Raw genomic sequence first — 25,397 nt, forward strand, 5'->3', positions numbered from 1 at the left:
TTCCGCGCCTGGTGCGGTTGCTCCCTGTACTTTTCTAGTTCACAGACTTGTTGGTTCTCCCAGGCTTCCTTTTTCCGTCTGTGAAGTCGCTTCTCCGCTCGACGGAGTTCGTGATAAGTCTCTGCGCGTGCCCGCGTTCTTTGAGAATGCAACATTACTCAGTATGCGGCATTCTTCCGTTCCGTTGCTAGCTTACATTCATCGTCAAACCAGCCGTTCTGACTCCTTTTGCGGCTGGGGCCAAGTATGTATGTGGCCGTATCCATGATAACGCTCTTCAGGTGATTGTGAAGATCATTTGTTGATGCTTCATCTCCAGGTCCTCTGTTGACTCCCTCTTATAGGTGTCGCGGAGGGTTGTGTTGTGGATGGCTTCAGTGTTCACTCTCACCTGATTGTCAGAGGGGATCCTAGGTGGTATTGTTATTCGAGCTCGGAGCACCATGCCAACGAGATAGTGATCCGAGTCTATATTGGTCCCCCTATATGTTCTGACATTCATCAAGGCTGAGAGGTGGCGGCGTTCGATCAACACGTGGTCAATTTGGTTGAAAGTGGTCCCGTCTGGAGAGGCCCACGTATGTTTGTGGACCGCTTTCCGCGCAAACCAGGTACTTCCAACAACCATTTCGTGTGACCCTGCTAATTGAATAGTCCGCAGTCCGTTATCATTTGTGTTTTCGTGTAAGCTATGGGAGCCAACGTATCGCCTGAATACGGGCTCCTATACTATAGGTACGGCCATGAATAATTCTGCAAGGAGACCGTAATTTAGTCCGTTTGAGTACATTGATGGCTGAAATGATTTCTCTTCTGTTTGGAGGAACAGTTCTTATCCGCATGTTACCATGACTAGTTATGGAGTGCGATCCAGTTAAGAACCGCGGTAAAGTGTTTTTGCAGCTCTTCAGCTATTCATTGTCGTGGATGAGGAGTCGATCGTCAACGCTCCTTACAGGACCATAGGAAGATTTGCGACTACAGGGAAATTCTTTCCTGATGCAGTATACACTTCTTCAACAGTTATCTTAAGTAGAAGACTGATCGAGAGTTACCGCGGATTCTCAGATATTGGAAGACCAATGTTCGGTAAGTGTCTTTTTAATTAATAGAAGAAGATAAATCTTGCGTCAGCTTAGAAACTCTGATTTACCTTAATTTATATAAATAAATAAATTTGAGCCTTGTTCACTTAAGTTCCTAGAAGAGACGATATAAATGGAACAGATATCAGCATGGTGAATTTGGGCAAATTTTCTGTACCACGAATTCCCTTTTTAGGATAACTTGAACAATATCCTACATGTCCTATAAATTATTAACAGATTATCGGACCACCTTTTACTACATTTAATCGGAAGCTTTTCATTCATTTTTTAAAAGCTACGCCATTAACCATTATTACATCTCAAAAGTAACAGAAAAGAGATTCACTCCACGTCATGTGAAATTCACAAATACCTAATGACATTTTTTACTTTGCAGCCATCATTAATGATGGAATTAATATTTACTTTATGATTTTTAGAATTTCATTTCGAAGTTTCTCTACCCACGCTGGGCGCCATCCGGAAAAAAATAATAATGCTTATATGGCCGAACTGTCTTCATGGAATTTAATGCATTATCAACGTGTAGGGTAGAAGATGATGCATGAACTGACTGGAATAGTTGAACCATATTGGCTTACGATATATTATTATTATTCTGTTAAGGGGAGGTCGCAACGCGCCCTTAAAGAACTATTGTACAGCTTTTACTAGGTATAGTGTATCTATTGACTATTTAGTAGCATCTCAAGCAAGTCTACAACCGTTAGAAATTTTAGTATATTCCCTACTTCCAAATCTTCCAATTTTGCATCTGGTATTAAGTATTCTCCCAGGTGCCTTGACCTACTTTGCACAAGCGCCGGAGATTGTCCCAGAACATGTACAGAGATGTCTACACACTCCGCACACAATCTGCAGGCAGTGTCCGTACATATTCCAAGCTTCCCTAGGTGCTAGGTTACTCGGCAGTGACCAGTGAGAATCCCCACTATGATTCTGAGGTTCTTCTTGGTGAGACTTAAACAATGCTTTATGCGTTTGAATTCGTAAAGGCCAGTTCGTCCGCTGTCTCATTGTCTTCCGGCCCAACATGGCCTGGAACCCAGAGTAAATCTCTAAGTTGAAATTAATATAAAAACTTAAAACCCCTCGATACTAAATATCGATCGCTTTCATATTCTAGGTGTTCCGCGGTGATCTTGAGAAAATTTCGAGGGCTAGATAGATAGATAGTTTCAAATCGCTATAAAATGCCCCTTCTATCTTAAACCCCATCATGCATGATGTGTCCTTGGTAGAACTTTGAAAGGATTAAAGTCTGTCTGCCTCTGTTATTTGAAACTGCTCCTATCGTCGTCAACTCATTCGGTGGTTCCGAAATTATTTGCAGAAAAATAAAATTTATTCATAAAATAATACGAGACCTTGTGTTTGGCAACCTGTTTCCCATGTGCCACTCTCAAATCACAGCACGGAGAGACCTTTAGCGTAAAACAGTTTCATCTTGACGTTGGCGTCGAGGTGCCTCCATTTCTAGCGTCTACATAAAAGAGCAAAAGTGGATCTAGGCTGCCAATACAGCGGATACTATCGACTTTGTCGCCATCATTGGCAAAAAACAACAAATACGTAAATAAACCGATCAATATTGTCCATGTTTTGTCGCAGATAGGAAGATTGTGCCAATCTTCAGAATAGGAACCTTAGTTTTCTATTTATCTTCATTTTCATTCCGCTTGCCTTTTTCTTCTACATAAAGTGGTTGAGATTGTGGATAACAAAGTTAGTAGACCGCTTTGCCCCAAATGAGCGCTGATTTGTGCGTGAGTTCCGGGATAAGCTAAGCGTAGGTCAGGCCTCAGGGAGCTGAAATAGGGGCTGTCCCCGCGGATACATCCATTCCAGACTATTGCGGCCCGCTCCCTTGCACATAATGCGCTGTTGAATTTCGCGTCTGGGCGCAGCGCAAAAATGCGTCGTTCACGGCAGCAATAACCGAAAGAGCCAGCAAGGGATGAAATATCTGATGTGACACCGGGACTCCCAAATAAAGAGGAAGCCTTGCCAACTGGCGCGACCGGCGGTGCGGGGACTGGAACTCCAATACCCTGTAATGCCCCTATTCCGGAAAAAACACACTCAGAATCACTATTCCTGAGCAGATGGATTTGGGCCGAGTAGAAGTGCAGTCGACCAGCCAAGCTAGAGCCGAAGAAGAAAGGCTCATTTAGAAATTTGCGGCAGTGGTGAAGTATATGCGATCGTGAATGTTCTCCCAGAGGAACGTCAGCAAAGGTATCAAAAAACGGGCTGATGGAACTGGAGGAACTGTACCGTATCTCCTTGTAGAGGCGAACGTGGAGAGTAGCGGAAGATTCTTGGACAGCAGAAACAGCCGCTTGAAAAGCAGAAACAGCCGTACGCTGAGGATACTGCTAACGCCAAATGAGCTGCAGAGAGCCCACAGCAAAGCGGACTGGACAAACAGCGGAAAGAGAACGACGTGCCTGAAGGAGACCTTATTGAAGTAATTTGCAGGGCCAAAAAAAGAAGGCGAAGGAGGATAAAGTAAACAACTAACTACACTGAGAGAAACCCGTCTGTCCAAAGACAACGAGACTACGAACCAAAAGCCAGTAGCAGGGAAGACGTTGTCCAACCTTTAGGGCGGAATTAGAAAGGACTAGGGCGAGAATCGCATGCTACCGCTCATCAGCTGCTAGCGCAGTTCACTGTGGAGATAAAGGCTAATCTAGTTCTAATCAGCAAGTAATGCCGAAACAACGGGTACCGCTGCCATCTGGATTCGGGACGACATTCGACTTCGTATTCTCGCCAAAGGCGGAGTGAATGGTGTTTAGGGATAAGGTTTTTTACCGTTTACCTGTCACCATATGAAATTATGCTGTTCTTTCGCCGCCGGCGTGATGCTCTGGAGGGCGCCGTTTCGGGCACGGAGGGGTGAATCCTGGTAGGTGGTGATTTTATTGCTAAGGCCCTTGAATGGGACATACCTCAGCTAAACTTCAGAGGCAACTGGATTCTGGAAATGGCGGCGAAAAGCGGGCTTGTGATTTTAAAAACCGAATCCACGCCAACGTTTCGGCACCCAGACTGCGAAAGAAGACTCTCTGACAGCATTTTCGCGTCGGAAGCTCTGGCACTATCGGTGGACGGGTGGCGAGTCCTGGGAGACTTCTCGGCAAGAGATCACTAGTACATCGGGTTCCAAGTGTTTGACGCTACTTGCTAGCGTGCATCAACCCGGCGCTCCCCCTGCCTGTGAAATGCCGCGAGAGTCAACATCGGGAAGTTCGTCGAAACTCTTGGAATAGGCAGAGTGGCGCTGGAGGGCGCCTCGGGAACTGATAGCATTGCAGCTGACACTAACGTAAGCTCAATTATGAACCTGATAACAACAGCGTGAGAGGCTTCGAAGCCCCGGAGGGATCTTGGTAGTGACAAGCCTTCTATGCACTGATGGACGGCAAAAATTGCCAACCTGCGGAGGGAGAGTCATCAGCTCCGCCGTTTGGCACAACGTTTACACGCCTGCGAGGAGGCAGAGAACAGATCAGCTAAAACGAGGCTACGCAGTGCGATAAATAAAAACGGAGCTCGCGGCTGGCTGAACCTAGTTAACGAGATAAATTAGGACTCGTGGGAATTTTGCTATAAGCTTGTCACCCGAAAAATCGGGGCTCCGCGATTATAAGTACCGACCAGATAGACCGCATTGTACGAGTAGACATCCTGTACGGGTTGATGTCAATAGCGCGGATAGTGTCGAGAATTACCCTTTTTTACAATGAGAGAGCTCTAAGAAGCGGTTCTCACCATGAAAAAAGTTTCTGATAATATCCCGGCGGAAGTTTACAAACTGGTGGTCGGCCATCAATCAGACTTACTGCTCGAGGTGTGAAACGCTTGCTTCAAGGAGAGCATTTTTCCTTGTCGCTGAAAGGCAGCGAAACTCGTAATGATCAGCAAGGGAAAAAGAGACCCGCAACCGACATCTACATACCGGCCGTGTATGCTTGACACGGCCGGGAAAGTACTCGAAAAGCGCATCAATTGTAGCCTCGGTGAAGCGATCTGCACCGGCGATTTATAACGCTTGATGTCCGAAATGCCTTAAATTCCATAAGATGTCCATTTTTGCTAGGCTCATTAGAAAACTTATTCCACGTGCCACACTATCTCTGGCGGATATTAAGGCTTTATCTAAAAGAGTGCTCCCTGCTCTATGAGACATAAGAGGGGCAGAGGAGGGTGGAAATCACATAGTGATTTTGACCAGAAAGGGAATCCAAACCATGCATCCCATATCGATCGGCGAGTTGACTACAAAGTCAAAAAAGCCGTTAAATACCTTGGTCGAATGCTCGACTTGAAGATGAGCTTCTTCGAGCAAATTAAAGCAGCAGGCTGTAGCTGGAGTCGCAACCGTGTGTCAGCCAGTGGTGAATGTTGGGGGTCCTGTATCTACAAGGAGATGTTTTCTTATTGGAGCAGCGCAGTCTGTTCTGCCCTATGGAGCGAAGATATGGGCTGATGCCTTTAACAAGGAGGTACATGGAGGGAGTGGAGGTTTTCAGTCTTACCTGCAAAGGATTCAGTTCTGCAATGGACTGGCAAACGGGTTATCGTAAACAATGCAGACACAAAGGAGCTCTCTGCAGACAACATTGTCGGCGCTGGCAGCAGGAGTCGTATTGCGCATTAAGTTCAGGTCCTTCTTAGTGCAAGGAAGATTTAACTCAGCCGGCAAAGGGAGCGGATGGCAAGGGGTTCTCTGTACTAACAACTCTCTTCCTCCCCTCTCCTCCCGTTGGTGACTTGAAGGCTCCCAAAGCCGGGAGAACGGGAGGGCTAACCCGAAGCAATGTGTCAAACGATTCCAGGCTAATTCTCTGATGACAGATAAGTATTTAGTTGGTAGCCCGACGACGTACTGTTACGTAAGTCCAACACTCACTACTCCCAAAAATAAAAATTACATCGCCTCCAGTCCAAACGACAATAAGCGGCTTCACTTCTTTACGCTTGTCGAACCGTTTCTCAGTTTCTAGAGGCATCCGCAGTCAGTATTTATGGAGTCCCTTCGGAGCATGACCTAACTTACGCTAAAAACGTAACTGACGAGCCGAGGGAGCTGCAAAAACTCACAAATATCTCAATGTCTTATTGTCATTACGGTCTCCAAAATCGTGTTTCTTCAGTTTTTAAACAAGGGTTTTAAAATGTTGATACCCACATTGGGCGCCATTCGTTAAAACATTAATAGAACTAAAATAAGGGTAGTTTGCTCTTAAAAATTTCTATTTCATGAATGCTCAAGAGAGAAGATAATGTTTCCATCAGCTGCAACTACTAGATCAAACCATTTCCTTGTTAGTTTCGTTGAAAATAGCCATGAATCAGAGTAACAAATATTTTCATGTCACCACATCGTTGCTCACCTCCAATATAGAGTAAAACAGATAACTATCCTGTGGATCTTACCTGGTCGTTAATATACACAAAATGGAGGTGTGACGTTGCCTCCTGTTGTGCTTTTACACATTCCGTCAGGTTTCGCAGTTTATGACGATAGCTATCACCTACAACTCTAATGGCTTAAAAGTCCTCACCGCTGGATTAACTACGCATGTACAGGGATGATTTTGAAATTTGCGTAGGGGCAACACGCCATCAGGGAGCTATTCGTACTTCATTTAAGTATGGATTTGATAAACGGATGAATTGGCATTTATCGTTGAGTACATAAGACTCTTATCAAGCCAATATCCGCACTGATAACCAGGCGCCTCGCTATTTTATTTGCCTGACATTTGGGCTCAAAAGCTGTTAATAATTGAATATTTTGGGGCGAAGACTGGGTCGATTACCCATCTATTTTTTATCATAATAAAATGACACCCTCCCTATTCTTCTAGGAGATTTGCGCATCAAAAGGTGCATAGTTAGGATTGGAAATTCAAAGTTCCTGACCGTCGTAACTCAGTTGATAACCCAACCGACTTCGGCTCTCCTGTCGGCTCCTATCCCCTATAGTGCGTTTGTTTTTCATTTTTCCCGCATTTTCTGATACAGACACCGTCCATTGACTGACTGATTTCCGCGAACACGAAGAAGACACTTTAGAGGTGCTAAAGAGCGCGCGACTATCTTCTTGCCAACAGACATATAAAAGCTGCGAACATTACAAATCAAAGTTCAGTTAAAGGACTAGCTGCCTGCAACAGGTCGTCATACGAATCGTAGTATAGAGAAAGAGACTTTTGGAACAGGGACTATCTAAACCGCGCCCGGCAAGGATACACAACCGTTTCAAGGATAATTTTTAACGATTAAATAGTAACGGTTACTTTTTTCCGGGTCGAGAGCAATTTAGTACGGAAAGGGGTACTGGATAAAACCCGGAATTCGTTAAGGGATTTTTTAATAGTGCGTAAGCAGACATTTGGCTGTAATGTTGTGATTAAAGTGAAGTGAATCTGTGGAGCTCAATATTTATTTCGGGTGGAAAAATTAGTTTTACCGTTTTAAAAATAAATCCTTTGGGAGTTTTTCAATCAGCGGAAAAATAGGATCACAAATGGCGAATTTTGTAGTTTGGACGTGCTTAGCTGTGAGCCTTTGTACGGTAGCAGGTAAGCGGATGTGTAGTTGTTCCTGCAGTGAATAAAGTTTTCAGAAGATTCATCAGATTTCCAAACTAAAATTAAACGGGAAAAAAGTGTTTTGTTGTTCCCGTTCAAATTTTACTTTGGATGTCTTCTTTCTACTTTAAGGACCAACTTCGTCAAACAAGTCTTAACTATTTTTTGAGATTTGCTGTTCACAACTGCGTAAAATCGTTAGTGAAATCCCCGCTACAGATCCTTAAAATGACATAACTAGTTCTGATGAATTCGAGACTTGGCGAGAAGTCTTTGAAGAATTAGGTGACTTTTTGTATTATAGAAACTTCCGTAGTTTGTGGGGGAAAAGCGTGAAGAATTAAATGTTTGGTTCGCAGTTTGATCTACAATTTCAGTTTTTCCATTAAGATATCAAACGGATATTATTGTATTTTATTGGAAATTCTTGAGAACCTATCAAGGACGTGGACAATTGCTTACTACCTTCTCCATCATTTAAAAGGCTTACTCTCTTGAAATTTGATATCCAAAGCCCAGTTAAAAATGAGTAACTATTGTGGATATTGCGATATAGGTGGGATGATGTTTGCGATCCTGACTCATCTCGATCGAACTGAACATTTCCTTGATATCTCCTTTAGCTTTTAACATCAATTCTGCTTGGATAACACTAACCAGTTTTGATAAATTATTTTCTATTTAACAAACAAAATTTTAATAAAATCGGTTTGCAGTCTGTCTGTCTGTGACACACACTTTATTTAGAAAAGGTTATATCACGGTTATTGGTTTCCCGTACCTAAATCAATCATTTTGGTTGCCCTATGTAATTCTTCCCACAGTCTGAACACGCTACTTTGTAGGCTCCGCTAGGCCGTGTTTCAATTTTGGATCTTAGCCTGGTTTTGATTTGGTGTATCCTACTCATGTCGGTTTTCGACTATTTCATCAATCATTTGAGTTTTGATGAAGCCAATGAGTGCGCGCCCCTGATCTTTTCTTCATTTTGGCCAAAAAGGATATCAGAACTTGGATTTTTTAGTGTTTCATTTTTTTCTTGATGAGGGTTTCAATGACCGATAACTGAAAGCCATTCTCCACTTCGATTTCGATGGTACATGCTGCAATGAAGGGCATTGAAAACAATGTTGAGATCATTGCATTGAAGGGTCCCATTTTTAGTGGGTCAGAGTGATTCGACCTTTCAGGAATCGTTCGCATTATCTGGGTGGGTTTTAGTTCATCGTTTAAAGTAAATTTTTTCACCATCTCCTGATTTGAACGGCTACGGCAATAATTCTTTGAAATGGACAGTTTCGATCTGGGCAAAGTCAACTCACCTCACCTCTGCCTTGGTAGTAGCGTGATCGAAAGTGTCTGCAAGTGACAATCGTCCCTTTATATATAAACGTAAATACTTTTGTGGTCCACGAACACCCCTGGAAGAAAGTCTCCTCCCAATTGGTCCGATCCTTAATTAGGTAGATACTGACTCAGGATTCTGCCAATTCCCAAATAAAAATTTCACAATTACCTACACTTTCCTATGACCTACATAGTTGAGGTTTGAACATAAGGTGATCTTCGCTTGAATATAATTCACACTCACGTCATATTTGCGAATATATATAATTGAGCTATTACCGTCGATAGCCACTTTCAGCTCGCAAGTGGGGTAGCATCTGATGAGGTGCCTCTGCTTCTGATGGAACTGAAAATCCGCCTTTTTGAAGACTTCGATGAAAGAAAGTTTCTTTCCAGTTGAACCGGTCCATTTTTGAAATGGCCGTCGGGCGTAAATCTTCTGATAGCCTTTCCAGAGCAGTTCGTTTCGCTTTGAAAATAAAAATTCCTTTTAAGCCCATTTTCTAAATTAATATTTTTTCATCCGCATTGAAAATTTAATCAAAAGGGTTTCCCTTTTTTCTAAGCAATTTTTGCAATCTGAGAATCTACCCTTTATGTTTTACAGACGCCGCCTCGTTGATAAGTGTGATATTATGGAAGTTGAATCGTTTTTTTTAAATTTCAAAGCCCAACTTTTTTAAAATGTAGTTCTAGTCGAGACCGGCCAAAAGATCTTTTTAGTTCTTGGCCAGACACAGATTACGAACATGAGCCACTTTCAACGACACTCCCGAATCTTCACTTCACATAATCAAATTTTTCTTTGATTTGATTGCTCATTTACTCCAGAACGACCCGACCACGTTGACTTTCTCCACCGCAATCTGTCCTTTTTTTATGGGTGAAGGATCTTAAAAAGACACTGCTGTAACAGGTTGCAGCCGTTTGTGGGATTCTTATTGAAACCACTCGTACTTCAATGCCGGTATCCCCCCGGAAAGTACTGCTTCACGGGGAGGGCTCTGGTCGCTATTAGCACGATCAAGTCACGCTTTCGTTACGCTTTCCTTACTCGATCCATTTCCTATTGGTTTTCTTGTATCGCGGTTATTGTTATGTTTACTCCAATCTGCTTCAGACCTCATTGTCATTCAACCTCCCTCTTTTATCCGTGAATCCCGGGCAGTGGAATATAAAATGATAAAATGCTCCAGGCTCTAGAGTGTAGCGGCACATTCGGGGGACACGTCCAACCAGTAAAGACATATATTAGTCCGAAATAAGTTCTCCATGTCCACTGGTAGAGCCAATATGCCTCATTCGCGAGTAAACCCAAGAGAATCATTTTGTTGCGCACCCTCAGTGCAGCTGGCTGGTATACCAAACCTGCCCTTCCCCGCTTCGTCGTGCTGTTGAGTGCTTCCGTTCAGGCAAGAACTGTGTATAGCACGATGGATGTCAGAAGCCCTGCGATAAGTCGGCGGAGACGATATTTTACCCTCAAATATTAGGCATCATTCTTGGTGGAGATGAACTTTTCTCACGCATAGTCTAAGTGCCCTTTGAAGTTCAGCCTGGCATCGATCATTACCCACAGGTATCTAAGAATCAATATTAAAATGACCCCTTGATTATAACCCGTATTTTGTATTATTTTTCCTTCGATTAGTAATAAGAACTGCCTCCGACTTTTTGTCCGCCAGTTCCAGTTTTGATGGCAGAGATGGTTTCACTTCCAGAAAGTTCCACGTTTCCGGATGCCTGACAGCTTTAATTTCCGTCATGTCATCTACAAAACCAATCAATGTTTCCTCCTCTGTACGCGAAAACTAAGTACTCCACCACACATTACGTTTCATAACTAGGGTCCAACCACCGAGCCTTGAGGAACGCTTACTGTTGAACCGTAGGCTAAGATTGATAGACCAGTAGCTTAGTCCAACCTACAATTTTTATTTTACAGTGTAGATATATATTGTGGGAGCAACTTACCCCCTTCATCAGTACAAAGCTACTAAAAGCTACTGGCCTATCAATTTTAGGCTTAACTAAAAATAGAAGACAATATCTAACCTTGTAGACTAAGGTCCAGTTTTTTTGATTGTGGGGAAAAAAATGTTAATTATTCTGAGCAAGAGTCACAGGCATGTTAGTCGAAGTAAGTTTTTGCCCACGAATCTTGTTCATTACAACCTTGTAAGCAGCGGTCTATGGGTTCGTGTTTGCCATAACATAACTGACTCAGCATTTCCGGCGCAGTTCCCTTCGGGTCATTTTTTTGTGTTGCGGTCATCATTATACGTTTGACGCTCTTCCGACCTCGGCAACTCTTCCAGCAGATTACTGTGTCCAATAATCACGTTGAGAGCGTCATTCAACCTCCCCCCTCCGTTTGACGTACTTCCAACCTCGGCATTTCTTCCAGGAGATTATTGTGTCCAATAATCACGTTGAGAGCGTCATTCAACCTCCCTCCTTCACCTGCAAATTTCGAGTCTTTAAGGGTAGCGGTGCATTAAGAACAATTGGAGGACTTATCTAATCTAAACCAATGCTAATAATTATCATGCCCGCAAGGATTTGCGTTAGGTGGTAATTCAATTCTCCATATTTCCGCTTGATCCACCTCCCAATACACGGAATCAATTTGTGGGTCCATTGACTTTTTCCGAAATTATCCTACTGTTGCTGCCATCTCCTGAACAGCTCCTTCTTGGGGGCTTTTCAAAACCATGCAAACGGATTTGCCCTCCTTCTTTCCCTGGTAGAGACAATGCGCCCCATTGTCTAGAAGATCCAAGGGAGTCATTTCCGCGAGAACACCGTCCTACATGCGCTACACACTTTTATCATGATTAGTCGAACTCATCCTTCTCTGGTTCATCATGTTGTGCAGTGCTCTCCCCACGCAAAAACCACGCATAGCACGATGGATTTTACCATCGCTAAGAAAAGCCACCGTTGACAATATGTTATTTTGGGCATACGATATAAGACATCATTGCTGATAGAGATGAACTATCTTTTGCTGCCTTTCCTCGTGGATAGGCCAAGCGCCCCTTCAAGTTCAATTTGGCATCAATCATTACCCCCAGGTATCTAAGGACTGATTTTGAAACGACTGCTTTACAGCTATAACCATCGCCAGATCATCTGCAAAACCAATTAACGTTGCCTCCTGTGGCACGCGAGCACCTCATCCACCTTTGATCCACAGCAGCGATCCCAACAGAAAACCTTGGGGAACACCTGCTGTTGGGCCGTAGGCTGAGATCTGTTTTCTTCATGTTACGAGGAAAGAATTGTATCCAACGTACTTCTGCGGAGTTTCTAAAGTTTAAATTATTTACGTTAAAGAATTCTAATTATTTTGAACAAGAGTTACGGTCACGTCACTTGAGTTGATTTTTGATCACGACTCGGGTTTATTACGACCTTGTAGAGCAGCACCCCATTGGTTTGAATTTGCCACAAGACACGACTAGCTGTAGCAATTCTGCTGTTTCCAGCGCAGTTCCATTCAATTCGTGACTTCCCTCCATTGCTGCATGGAATGTCTCTTCCTCGAAAGCCCAAGTACTATACATCAGCCACTTTTCACTTCTGTTGCGGCTTCGCCACCTCCGTTTCTAATGTCGATACAAATGATCTGGTGGTGAATGCCGGTGTATTATTCACTCGTTCTCCTGACCATCCCTCCCGAAAATGATTTAATAAGGTAACTCAGATCGACGATCGAGCCTTACCCTCTACCTGGGAAGGTGGGCAATCATCCAACGTTGTCTAATGAAAATAGGGTTTGGCTACTGGTGTTCATTACTTGGCTTTCCTAATCGAATGCCCGCGTTCTGACATGGCCGACAACAATTTTAAGTCTGTGTCCTTTAGCGCCTAACACCAAACTGTCTAAGATATTCTCATATTGCGCGCACTAAGAAGAGCAAGAGAGTTGTACCGCCCAAATTTGTCACTTCTAGATTCGCACTCTCCCAAGGATGTCGGCATGAGACATATCTCCTTTCCTAAAAATAATCATTATTTCCGAACGAATCTACTATTGGTCCTTTTGGCACTTTCACTTCTTTATGACCAACCTTCGCACGCTGCTCGAATTTACCATTTTTCGATTCTTTCCCTTTTGCCAATTTCAAGGGAGGAACTGTTAATTTTCCCTGGAATTGTCTCCCGCTCAGCTATCCTCGATGAGGTGATTTTTTTCTTCTCGACCGCATGCTGGATGCGTGGTGTGTAACGGGTTACTCACATTCCTTGCTCCACGATTTGCATTCTTATAAATTTGTCAATTCGTTAAAGTTGTATCAGGAAGGCATTGGTGGAAGCGTTCCTTCACGTGATTTGGACATCGTCAAGAATCGCTCATCAGGCTTGGTGTCCCAAGCACCGAGTAATCGCGCCTTTGGTTTAATTCCACATTAGTTTACTACTTTTTTTCGCGAAATCGACAAAATTTGATTCAAGGCAGGCCAGTGCCGTCTTCAAATTGCTCGATTCGATGTTCGATGCTCAAGATAGCAATCAACAGCTGATGTTAAGGTAGGATGGTGACGGGTGGGATGGGCACAGCTTTGCTGTTAATAACGATGAGAAAATGATGGCGGCCTACTAGAATATATAGCAGTCAATCTGTGTTATACTATTCTCATAATAAAATGTTGGAAGACGAGAAGCCTTTATTCTCATGGCAGCCACTGAGGCCACCCGCAACGACGATATAGCCGCTGGTGGAACTGTTATGCTGCTCTGACTGTTCATCTAATTTTGAAACGTCTCTAGCGGAGGAAGAGAGTCTTCCACAACTTACATTTCCCAAGGCACATCACTTCCAATTCTCGCAGTCGAATTCTCCTATTGCTCGCTGCTGATCTGATTACTGTCTCTTCGAGATAAGCATCGGAATCATCCAGTCGTTTATCCGCTGTATAGACCCAGTCGGCCGTAGATTGTGAAGTTTTCCCTGGATGGTTTCGGTGTTTTGTCCAAAGCCTACAGTACAGCTATTTCAATACCAAAATAAACTAGAGGTTCTTGGTGTCAATGTTCCCTCTTATTCGAAAGCGCGAAGCATTCGTCAACGCATTATGGGGCTAAAGATAATCTAAAACAACAAATTATTTTTAAGTTTCCACGAGGTACCCGCCGATGTATTGATCATAGAGGGAGTCTGCTGGCAATGACGGCAGGTTAGTTTGATTGATGCGCTATACCAAGTCCTGGGGTCACTAGCAAAAAGGAAGAATAAAACGATATCTGTTGCCCTTCGAATCAGCTCTCATAAACGCCTATGTGGGGCATGGCAAGTTATCCACACCCATATGTTATTACGGTCGATTCCTCGCAATGTGCTTCAACTCCCTGGATGATTTTTTGAAAAGCTTGCACTCTTCCTTTGCTGCTCCACGCCACATAGTGCCAGGTCGACCTAACCGTCGGTTATCGTGGAACTGGAGGTTCCATTGCATAGCATCACCCACAATAGAAATGCCGTTTCTCTCAATTTTCTAAATCGTTTACTATTATTAAATGCAAGCGCCACCAGAAATGTGTGCATGCTCTAACTTCAGTGTGCTGCTATTTTTTCCTCGCTAGTTAGCTAAAATCCGAGTTGGCGCTCTGCATAGCGGACAGTCACCAAATACTAAGCCAATAAAATATATGAAACATATTTAAGTGTCTCGCCCCAAGCAGACCAATTGTGCAGCATCAACGCCACCTTGTGTCGCTTCTACTGTGAAATCTAATAGTAAACGGCAAACCCCAACAAAATCCAACCCAATTCCAACCACTAGAACGCATGTGATTTGAACTCCTTCTTTTACTCGGCCTTCCTTGTCTTTCGCTAATACATTGGGCAGCAGCAGCCTAAGCCACCCGGCGCCACATGTACCTTCTAACCAACACGATGGTCAATCTTTTGGCATCAAACCATGGTTGTTAAGATCATTGAGTTGAACATGAACTTTCTAGTTGGTCGGCCTCGAAAGCACGACTTCAAATTGTTCCTGAGACACGACTCCATTATTGTCGACATCCAGCTCTGTACTTTAGGAACGGCAACTGACGGCTCATAAACCAATCCCTCAAAGCCAGGCTATACCATTGATAGTGCAGTTCGTCAATATACTGAGGTAAATGGTATGCAACGAGTTCGTACCAACACGCTCCCTCAACTTCCGTAACCTTATCTCCCTCCCGGACGATATCCTTCAAACATTCACTACAAGAATCGCCTCTCCAACATTGAGCTAAATTCAAGCACATACAGGGCAGCTCAGGCAAGTATTCCGGCGACTTGGCAAAACTTCCAGCCCTAACGACATCCTTCCACAAAACATATCCCCTCCCGAAAAATCAAACGTCATTGCTAACCATTTTACTCTCCACATGCTTGATTAAAGGTTGGAAGCTGAGGTCAATGCATCAATTAACTCCGTTCGATCCTCACTGTCGTACAGTCAGTCATGCTAGGCTATTCAAATACCTACTCCTCCCAAACAGACTTACTGATTCAATCCTGCCTATTAACTTCATTAAGTCCAAGATGGTCGCAATGTGCAGAAAACAGAGTAAGAACAGAAAACTGACCGGGCTTGATCAAATGCCTTCCATAATCCTTAAAAACTGATCTGTTTCCATCAGCCCCTTCTTGTTAACATTATTCAACTAATTCTTGCTAAACGCTCATTTGACCTTATTTGAAGTATACTCTAATCATCGAAAATCCTCTCATTCCGGATAGCTATAGACCTATCTCTATCCTTTCAACCACGCCTAAAATGTTCGAACGGACCATACTTATTGATGGTTGTTTTGAAACAACTCTATCTCGGACTTTTAGTTCACTAACTGAATAGGTCGTTCGGTTGAACATTCCGGAATTAGCCGCAAGACGCCTGTAACAGCTTGTTTCCTTGACATAAGGAAAGCTTTTGACTCTGTATGGCAATATGGAATTGTTTATAAGCTAAACGACATACTACACTTCCATCCGCACCTCTATAAACTAATATTTACCATTCTTAATAGAGGGGAATCCCAAGTAAAAGTTCAGGAGCAACTATCTTCCCCTTTCATCAAACCAGCTGGAACTCAACAAGCCTCAGTCCTCTCTGCATCCTTTCCTTACTCTTTATCGCGGTTATCCCGAAACCTGCTTCCACATCTAATCCTATCAAAATCCTTCAATACGTCGGCAACCTTATCCTCTACACCACCACGAGGAACATAGTACGCGGCGGGACTCGTCTGAATTCATATTTAGATAAACTCTACCAATAATTCACTAAGTGGAAATCGTCTTGAAGGGAAAGATAAAGGTGACTCCGAAAATGATTTCCGATGTCCTCCTTCCTTCAGATCGTTATACCATATACTCCACTTTAAGATGCCACCTCTCCAAAAGTCAAGATTTTTGGCTAGAAGCGGTCAATCCGACCTCTAATCACTTTCGGCTTCATCTTCTGGACGGACACCTCTCCTTATCAGATGGAGAGGCTGCACCTCAAGGCGAGGCAAATCCTCCGCCATTGTATCGACATATTTAAAAACGACGACGGTACAAAGTATATATATAACCGGATCTTTTGCGAAGACTCCAAAACACCACGCATCGACGCAGTCCTGGCTAGAAACGCGGTCAATTTCCATGAAAGTAGTCTGTTACACTCCTTAGTTCCGCTTGAACCAATTCCCACAAATTCTCCTTCCCTACAAAAGTGATAATCGTCTTTTCGACAAGGAAGGTAGAATAGGCCTCTACACAGGTCGCCAATCCCACGCCCAATACGTTACTTCAGCCAAACAAAACGCCGCAGCTCCGAGCACTCAGGCCAATTTTAGGCCCATTGTACCATTCCTGTAAATCGCCTATTCAATGGCTCTCCACCTACGGCGTTCGCAGGCTTTAGTGAATCTGAGAACATTCTCCTGAGGCAGAGAGTGTGCAAATTCTTCGTTGAAGAAAACCTGCTGTTTCTAGTCCCACCATTGTGGATCCAGATCCTCGACGAACCAGTGTGTTAGGCTCCTCATAACCAGCGATGTTAGAGTACCCCGGCACCCACAGCACCTGATGCCAACTCCATACCAACTGGCTTGATATGTCGATGCTATTTAGTGCTGATAATGCCGCCCGACTGTCGAAACAGATTGGAATGGTGCGACCTCTCCATTTTTGTCGCAGACATTCTTCTGCCACCAATGAAATGACATATATCTCCGCCTGGAATATGGCCGTCCTTTTTCCGAGGGATCGGGCCAGTTCCATAATCGGATTCCCAAGAACACCCCTACGCCCGATCCACCCTCCATAACTGATTCATCGGTGAAGATTATTAAGTCTGTAATCTGAAAAGACTCATGGCCATTTGTCGACCATTCTTCTCTTTCGGTGATTAGAGCAGTGTATATCTTCTGAAAGACAAACCTGAAAACCATATGATCGGTCGGCATCAGAGCTACCGGATGTTTGTCAGGGAATTTCTAGATAGACGCATGACCGTGCGATTGGCCGCCTCTCCACGCGCCAATGGTATCGAGTCTATATGCGTCATAGGCTGCTTTCCTTTTCACCTCTAAGTGAATGGGGGGTCGATTTAGGATAGCTTCAAGTGCCGCAGTCGGCGTAGTACTCATTGCTCCAGTAATACTTATGCAACCAAGCCTCTGCGTTAGCGGCTTCCAGCTGTTCGCAAAGTTCAGTCTCGGCCACCAGACGATGCATGCATACATCGAAATGGGTTTTATTATGGATGTATACATCCAGTATATCCGCTTTGGTAAAAGTCCCCAGGTCTTACTTATCGCATTCCTACAGCACCAGAGCAATCTGCAGGATTTCTGATATTGTTCCTGGATATGGTGCTTCCACGTTAACTTGTAGTTTAAATGTACCCCTAAATACTTGACTGTTTGTGCCAGCTGGATTTTCGTCCCCGGCTAAGGTGGATAGTGTATAACTGCCCCACCTGACGTTCCTAGTGAACATAACTAGTCCAGACTTTCTAGCATTCACTGTGGGTCCATTGCGAAGGCACCAACTGTGGATTTTATGCAGAGTTGAATTCAAGCGGTGACATACTGTGTCCGTAAACTTGCCGGTAATTATTACGGCTAGGTCGTCCGCAAATGCTTGCGCGAAGACTTTTTTGTCCTCTAGGAGCCACAGCAGGGTATTCATTACCAAGAGCCATAGCAGCGGAGGAGAGCTCCCTGTGGGCAGCCCCTAAGAAATCCTGCTTCAATAGACTTCTGGCCGACCGATATGCGAATTTTTCTCCACTCTAGCATGTGAAGGGTCCAACTGATTAGCAGCGGTTCGATTCCATACTGTTTTGCTGCATCACAAATTGCCGCGAATGGGGCATAATTGAAGGCACCTTCGATGTCCATAAATGCGCTTAAGGCATATTCTTTTCCGGACATCGCCTCTTCAATTTTTGCCGTGAGATCATGGAATGCTGTCTCCGTGGATTTGCCTTTCTGGTAGGTGTGTTGCCTATGGTGAAGTAGCCACGCAGGAATGTGTGTTTGGGAATGACTAACACCTTCACATCATGCAGATAATTGGAATATAAGCGTGTGCTCGGCATGCGCGATATATATATCGATTATGTGGACCCAGGGCATCCATTCTCTCTATTACTAGCGCAGGAATAAAGCCATCCGGACCTGCAGACTTGTATCTATGGAACGAGTTAAATGCCCATATCAGTCCCTCCAGTGATACTACTTTGCATACCAGATTCCAGTCTCTTGGTTGAGGGCTGTATGCACCTGTTGGCCACAAGATTAGATTTTGAGTGCTGCCTGGGAAGTGCACTTAAAGCAAATGGTTTGCCGTTTCTTTCTGTGTATCTCCCGGTCTGTAAACGTAAATAACCCAGTTTCTGGCTACGTTCTTTAAACAGAATCCCCTACAGCTTTGAGGTTGCCTCAAGAGAGTTAGTCTCTTCGCAAAAGCGTTTCCATAATGATCATTTGGCCAATCTTATGCACCTCTTTAGAGCTTTCTGTGCCTCCTTATAGCGATTCCAACTAACGGCTGAATCACCCTTCAGAGCACGATTGAGGAGTATCCTTGACGTTCTCCTCTATTTTGCCAAATCCGAGTTCGACCTTAGTGTTTTACCCTTCCTTGGCATCTTGAGTGGACAGCTTTCATCGAAAGCTTCTCTCATGCTAGTAGTGATCATTTGGGTTGTCCTCTCAATTCCAGCAATGGATTTGATGCGCTTCTCAGGGATTGTGATTCGGGCGCTCAATTCTATTTTATATGTCACCCAATCTGTCTTCCGCGGGTTCCGAAATGGAGTGGTGGAGGTGGATCCATGCCCATTACGAAATCAATGCGCCTGAGAGAGGGTGATATCGTTTGATACTCTCCACTCTCCGACCAGAGACCGAGAGTGATGCCGATGACCTCTCGCCTGACCACATTGAAGAAAATGGGTTCAATACCCAAAGTAAAGATCTGCAAATCGGTTCCTACTAGATACTCCAGTAGTCTCGATCCTCTTGCATTGATGTTGGAACTTCCCCAGCATATGTGGTGAGCGTTGGCATTACATCTGCCATTACCCCCATGCCTCTACTTTTGACATATTGGATAGCTCTGATGAATGTTCCACTGGGAAGGTCTTTAGCGTCATAGGGGAAATATGCAGAGCACTCTCTGTTGACTTCTTATGGTTAGTTTAGCCGATGTGGTGTTCCCACCACATAGGTCATTAACCAAATTAGTCTGGAAGTCTTTTGAGACTACCATGCAGAAGCAGGGTCGATCACTTCCATTGGCATACAGCAGGTCGACATGTTGGAATTTTAGGCCCCTGACTACTCCACCAACAACCCACGGTTCTTGTATGAGGTATATAAATGTCTTGCAGATATTGATCCGACGACTGATAAGTCACAGTCACCGCTTTATAATGCTGCAAATTTATTTGGGAAATGTGGCAACTCATCTACGCTTCAGATGAAGATTCCGGGGGATGCACGTCGCCTTCAATGGTTTTAGGAGCCGAGACTTGTAACGTGATGGTCCCTAGCCCGTAGTCGAGTCGGCAGCCCGATTTTTCCCGAACCTTGTTAACATTGGGTTCGGAAACGCCGATAGTGAAAAAAGTTCCCCGCCTATCGGCTCTCTCTCTCTCTCCTGCTTTGCTGCCTTGCAGCATCCAGTGTGAAGTGTTGAGGTTATTCTGGGCACCAAGTTGTTCCAGAATCCCAGCACCATTCCGCTCTTTTTCTAGAAGCCAGAGGAAGCACTTTTTTTAACGATGGCAGCTCAGAGGCCCTTTTCAGGGTCAGCCGCATACCCTCACATACGTCCTTGAGGGAGGAGCAGTACTGTCTGAGCCATTCGTTCATGTCTTCGTCCCCTAAGGAGGGTAGTAGGATTGCTCCGTCACTCGCTTAAATTTCTCCGGATATCATTGTTATAAATGCACGTAAGTGCAGCCTTCACTGCGCTTGCAAACCAACAATGTCACTAAAATCTTTTTAGTTACAGCCTGAAAACTCCAAACTGTAGAACGATAGTAACATCACTTAGGGGTTTAGCATAGAATGAATCCTCTTTCGTTTGTAATTCTCATTTTATTATTTTGTTCTATGTCTGAAATATCCGGAATAGTTAGGGTTCCTGAAATATTCATGTTCCTTAACGACTTCCAAGGCAAAATGGATCAGAACTGTAAAATATTAATAGTTCAAAATTACTTTGTTTGAGCAGTTCCAACAAATTTAATTTGGAATCGCCAAACACCAGTACTATTCAGTCAACTCCTTTGAAGTGAATTTATTTATACACACCTGGAAGCTTCCTCCTCGAGCCACTTTATATCTGAACACATCCTCTTCCATATTCGTATAACTTTCACCTGTGGCAAACGAACCGTTTAGGTTACGCCGCCACCGGTGACCCTAGTCTAGCCCATCAACAGGCGTCAACATTCAATATCCTGGCGCTCTTCTCTCCGATATCTCGCTGGAATTCCATCATATCGGCGCTGTCACCTGTTGTAATGAATGGAATTGGTTGTCACCTAATTTGTTAGTTATTGGTCATTAATCCGCCATCCATTGAGCGAGCAGCGAAGCCATTCAAAGAAGTGCGACCAGGCGTGAAAAGCAAACTGCACGCTTTTTTTGTTGTTCGCCGCTGGGAGGGCGAATAAAAGGAAAGTGAATTTTCATCCTTTTCGGGTTTACGTGTCAATGCGTTTTCCACCATCACCTACGTTTGATGTCTTCCACGGCGAAAGCCTCTCCCCGGTCGCAGGCATATTGGATGATTGATGTTTGCAATTTGAAACCCGAACCTGTGTCCTGCCGTAGGCGACTCAGGACCTGGAGGCATGCATAATTGCTGGGTAGCATGCGACATGACTTCTTTTCTGGGACGCGCGTTATTGAATTTGCAATAACGATAACGTATAATTGCCTCGCGTCCACAAACTGATGAATTAATGGCATCTATCTATCTATGATTGTCTAGGTGATCGATAAACAATGATACGGCATTTACCCAGATACCTGCAGGTGGAGTGGAGCTTTTAGTTTCAATTTTACACATATTTCGGGGCACTTAGCCGGAAATCTATTACCGGCGATAACATGTGGGAGGCCATTATTCATCCAATTGGTTGGAAGTTGATAGAATTATTAGAAACACATTAGTTTTGGCGATAAGGCTGTTGGGTAAGGTCAATTAAAATTGGAATGTCAACTTTAGATATTTTTGAAAAGTATCGTTAGGCGGAGCCCGACACGTCAACCACCCACTACTTGAACGCCTCCGTTTTTCGATTCTGTGATCCATTTCGACCCATTGAAAACGATGGTATTCCACCGGCCTCTTTGAGGAAACGATGCACCTGTAATCCCCAGCAGTTTACCCTTTTGCAAAATAGGGTTCTCATAAGGTATCTTCTATTGCAAATTACCAAAGAAGAAATCTGTATTTTTCTTCGGATCTCTTGGTTTTCTAGTAATGTGGGGGAAATGAAACCATTGCTAAAGCACAGTATTCAAACTTTCATTCTTTTATGAAAAATATATCCTCAATTTATAGGGGTTGAAAGTGGTTAGAATGAAACTTAGAAAAATTAGTTTGGAAGTGAAATAAAGGACGCATTAATTAATTCACAATTGAATTATGATGGCCAAGTTAGGAGGCTTGCCTTTGGTAGGCACATTGCACTATCCTGTTCATCTTCACAGAAATCTACATATCATATAAACGGTTTCGAGATTTGAAGCCGCGACAGTAGCACGGGATCATAGAGTAAACAACTTTTTCCAAGCACCGGCCAGTTCAATAGTTAATTTCAGACTAAATTTGAATTAAAATGTCTTCTGGACGGAATGCTACAATACACTTGTATATATAGTTACTTTAGCCCCCAACCCGGTTGAATAAGAGGAAAAGAAAAATTCTATAGCTCACATACATCTACGAGTAGGTGTCTTAAGAAATGGGTGTTGCTCAATGCAGATACACTTGACTTCTGGACCAAAGTTTGTGAAACAAATGTCAAATTTATCCGAAAATCCAAGGCAACTTCCTTCGCTATTTTATCAAGCTTCCCAGGGGCTTTCTTCGAACTCTTTTTCGATTATGCCAGGATATTTATGTTATTCTATGAAACCGATTTGCCATCTTCATTCTCCTTGCTTTTTGTAACTACGCACCCTTGACTTCTTCGAATAAAGGTGTAGGTGCCTTTTCGAGTTTGCTACTTCGATGTGCAGAGATTATGTTATTTCAGTAAGTAACTCCTCCAAATGTTGGGCCCTTACATTTTTAATCTGCTCCATGCCTCCAATAAGTCTCCCTACTGCAAAATATAGTCCTGGGCTGGAATACTTTTTTTTATCAAGTCGTAAGCGAATCTTACATAAATCATATCTTTTAACAAGTCGGGAAACCGGAAGCTGGACGCTTCAGGTACGAAAGGTTTTGTGTATTTCTTAGTACGTAGCCCGTAATATATGCATATATTATGTGAGAGTATCCACTTTCGAGTGATACTGACATTCATCATCATCATCATCAACGGCGCAACAACAGGCGTCCGGTCTAGGTCTGCCTTAATAAGGAACTCCAGACATCCCGGTTTCGCGCCGAGGTCCACCAATTCGATATCCCCAAAAGCTGTCTGAAGGGGCCAACAATTCTTCGGAGGATTCTTCTCTCGAACGCGGCCAAGAGTTCGCAATTGTTCTTGCTATGAACCCAAGTTTTCGAGGAATACATGAGGACTGGCAAGATCATTGTCTGGTACAGTATGAGCTTTGACCCTATGGAGAGACGTTTCAAGCGGAACAGTCTTTGTAAGCTGAAATAGGCTCTGTTGGCTGACAACAACCGTGTGCGGTTTTCATCATCGTAGCTGTTATCGGTTGTGATTTTCGATCCTAGATAGGAGAAATTATCAACAGTCTCGAAGTTGTATTCTCCTATCTTTACTCTTCCCGTTTGACCAGTGCGGTTTGATGTTGTTGGTTGGTTGGTTTTCGGTGCTGACGTTGCCACCATATATTTTGTCTTGCCTTCATTGATGTGCAGCCCAACATCTCGCGCCGATTACCGCCTGCTCGATCTGGATGAAGGCAGTTTGTACGTCTCGGGTGGTTCTTCCCATGATGTCGATATCGTCAGCATAGGCTAGTAATTGGGTGGACTTAAAGAGGATCCTAGCTCTTGCATTTACATCAGCATCACGGATCACTTTCTCGAGGGCCAGGTTAAAGAGGACGCATGATAGGGCATCCCCTTGTCGTAGGCCCTTGTTGATGTCGAATGGTCTTGAGAGTGATCCTGCTGCTTTTATCTGGCATCGCACATTGGTCAGGGTCAGCCTAGTCAGTCTGATTAATTTCGTCGGGATACCGAATTCTCTCATGGCCATGTATAGTTTTACCCTGGCTGTGCTATCATAGGTGGCTTTAAAGTCGATGAATAGATGGTGCAACTGTTGTCCATATTCCAACGGTTTTTCCATCGCTAGCCGCAGAGAGAAAATCTGATCTGTTGCTGATTTCCCTGGAGTGAAGCCTCTTTGGTATGGGCAAATGATGTTCTGAGCGTATGGGGCTATCCAGCCTAGCAAAATAGCGGAGAATATCTTATAGATGGTACTCAGCAACGTGATACCTCTATAATTACTGCACTGTTTGATATCTCCCTTTTTATGTATGAGACAGATAATGCCTCGTTGCCAATCGTCAGGCATTGATTCGCTGTCCCATACCTTGAGCACAAATTGATGAACCATTTGGTGTAACTGGGCGCCTCCATATTTACCCAGTTCGGCTGTAATTTCATCGGCTCCTGGCAACTTATGATTTTTAAGCCGATGAATTGCACGAACTGTTTCTCCTAAACTTGGTGGTTGCAGTATTTGTCCGTCGTCTTCAGTTGGCGGGACCTCCAACTCGCCGATGTTCTGGTTGTTCAGTAGCTCATCAAATTACTCAACCCATCACTACAATATGCCCATTCTGTCAGAAATGAGATTTGCCCTCTTTGTCTCGGCAGGATGAGACATTCATAGTCTTCAATTTTCAAAGCAACAACTTTGACGTACTATAACTTTGTTAGTAATAGTGCGATTTCCACCAAACTTGGTAAGATCATGCTCCACATTATAGCCTACACCACCGTGGATGAACTTAAGGGGGGTTTTGCAGCGAATTGCTAGAAATTATAGTAATATACTATTATTAACTTTATTTGAACAGATATCGGTATGGAAAGTATTTCGAAGCCCAGGCACCATATACTGGCAGTCAGATTTTTCAGTTTGATAGTTTCTGAGAATGGCCCCCTTAAAGAATTGATCACTTTCAACCCGCCGCACTCCCCACCTTTCCAACAAATGTCAAAACCAAGACCGGCTTCAAAAAGTACTAACCGAGACCTTTAATTTGATACCCCACATAATTATATTTGATGAAAAAAAATGTACACCCCACCTTTTGCATGTATGGGGACCCCCTTAAATTCGACGTAACAGAATATAACTCACTGTATGCGTGAGCGTTCACAGTTCCAGCCTTTCTACCAAATTTGGTGTCAATCGCTATAGCCGTCTCCGAGAAAAATGCGTGTGACGGACAGACAGACAGGCAGACAGACGGACAGACAGACAGTAAACCGAATGTAATAAGGTTTTGCGTTTACACAAAACCTTGAAAAACAGACGACTTGTCGTCCACTCCATAGCAGAGATCACTCATCATATGCTGCCTCACCTCTGCAGCGTGACCAAAGTAGTGTCTAATTGTTATCCCCCGTACATAGACCCAAAAACACGGCGGTAGATCA

General features: G+C 43.7%; 1 protein-coding gene across 2 annotated transcripts in view; it reads left to right on the forward strand.

The window, feature by feature from the left end:
* Window positions 1-7,277: 7,277 nt before the first annotated feature.
* Window positions 7,278-25,397, forward strand: part of LOC119647185 — a 35,596-nt gene continuing 17,476 nt past the window's right edge. For both annotated transcript variants that reach the window (XM_038047994.1, XM_038047996.1), the window contains exon 1: window positions 7,278-7,708. In XM_038047994.1, coding sequence (XP_037903922.1) covers window positions 7,654-7,708 — 55 coding nt within the window. In that variant the 5' untranslated portion in view covers window positions 7,278-7,653. The remainder of the gene's footprint in view (window positions 7,709-25,397) is intronic.

Source organism: Hermetia illucens, chromosome 1, assembly GCF_905115235.1.
Source record: "Hermetia illucens chromosome 1, iHerIll2.2.curated.20191125, whole genome shotgun sequence".
Classification (NCBI taxonomy): Eukaryota; Metazoa; Arthropoda; class Insecta; order Diptera; family Stratiomyidae; genus Hermetia; species Hermetia illucens.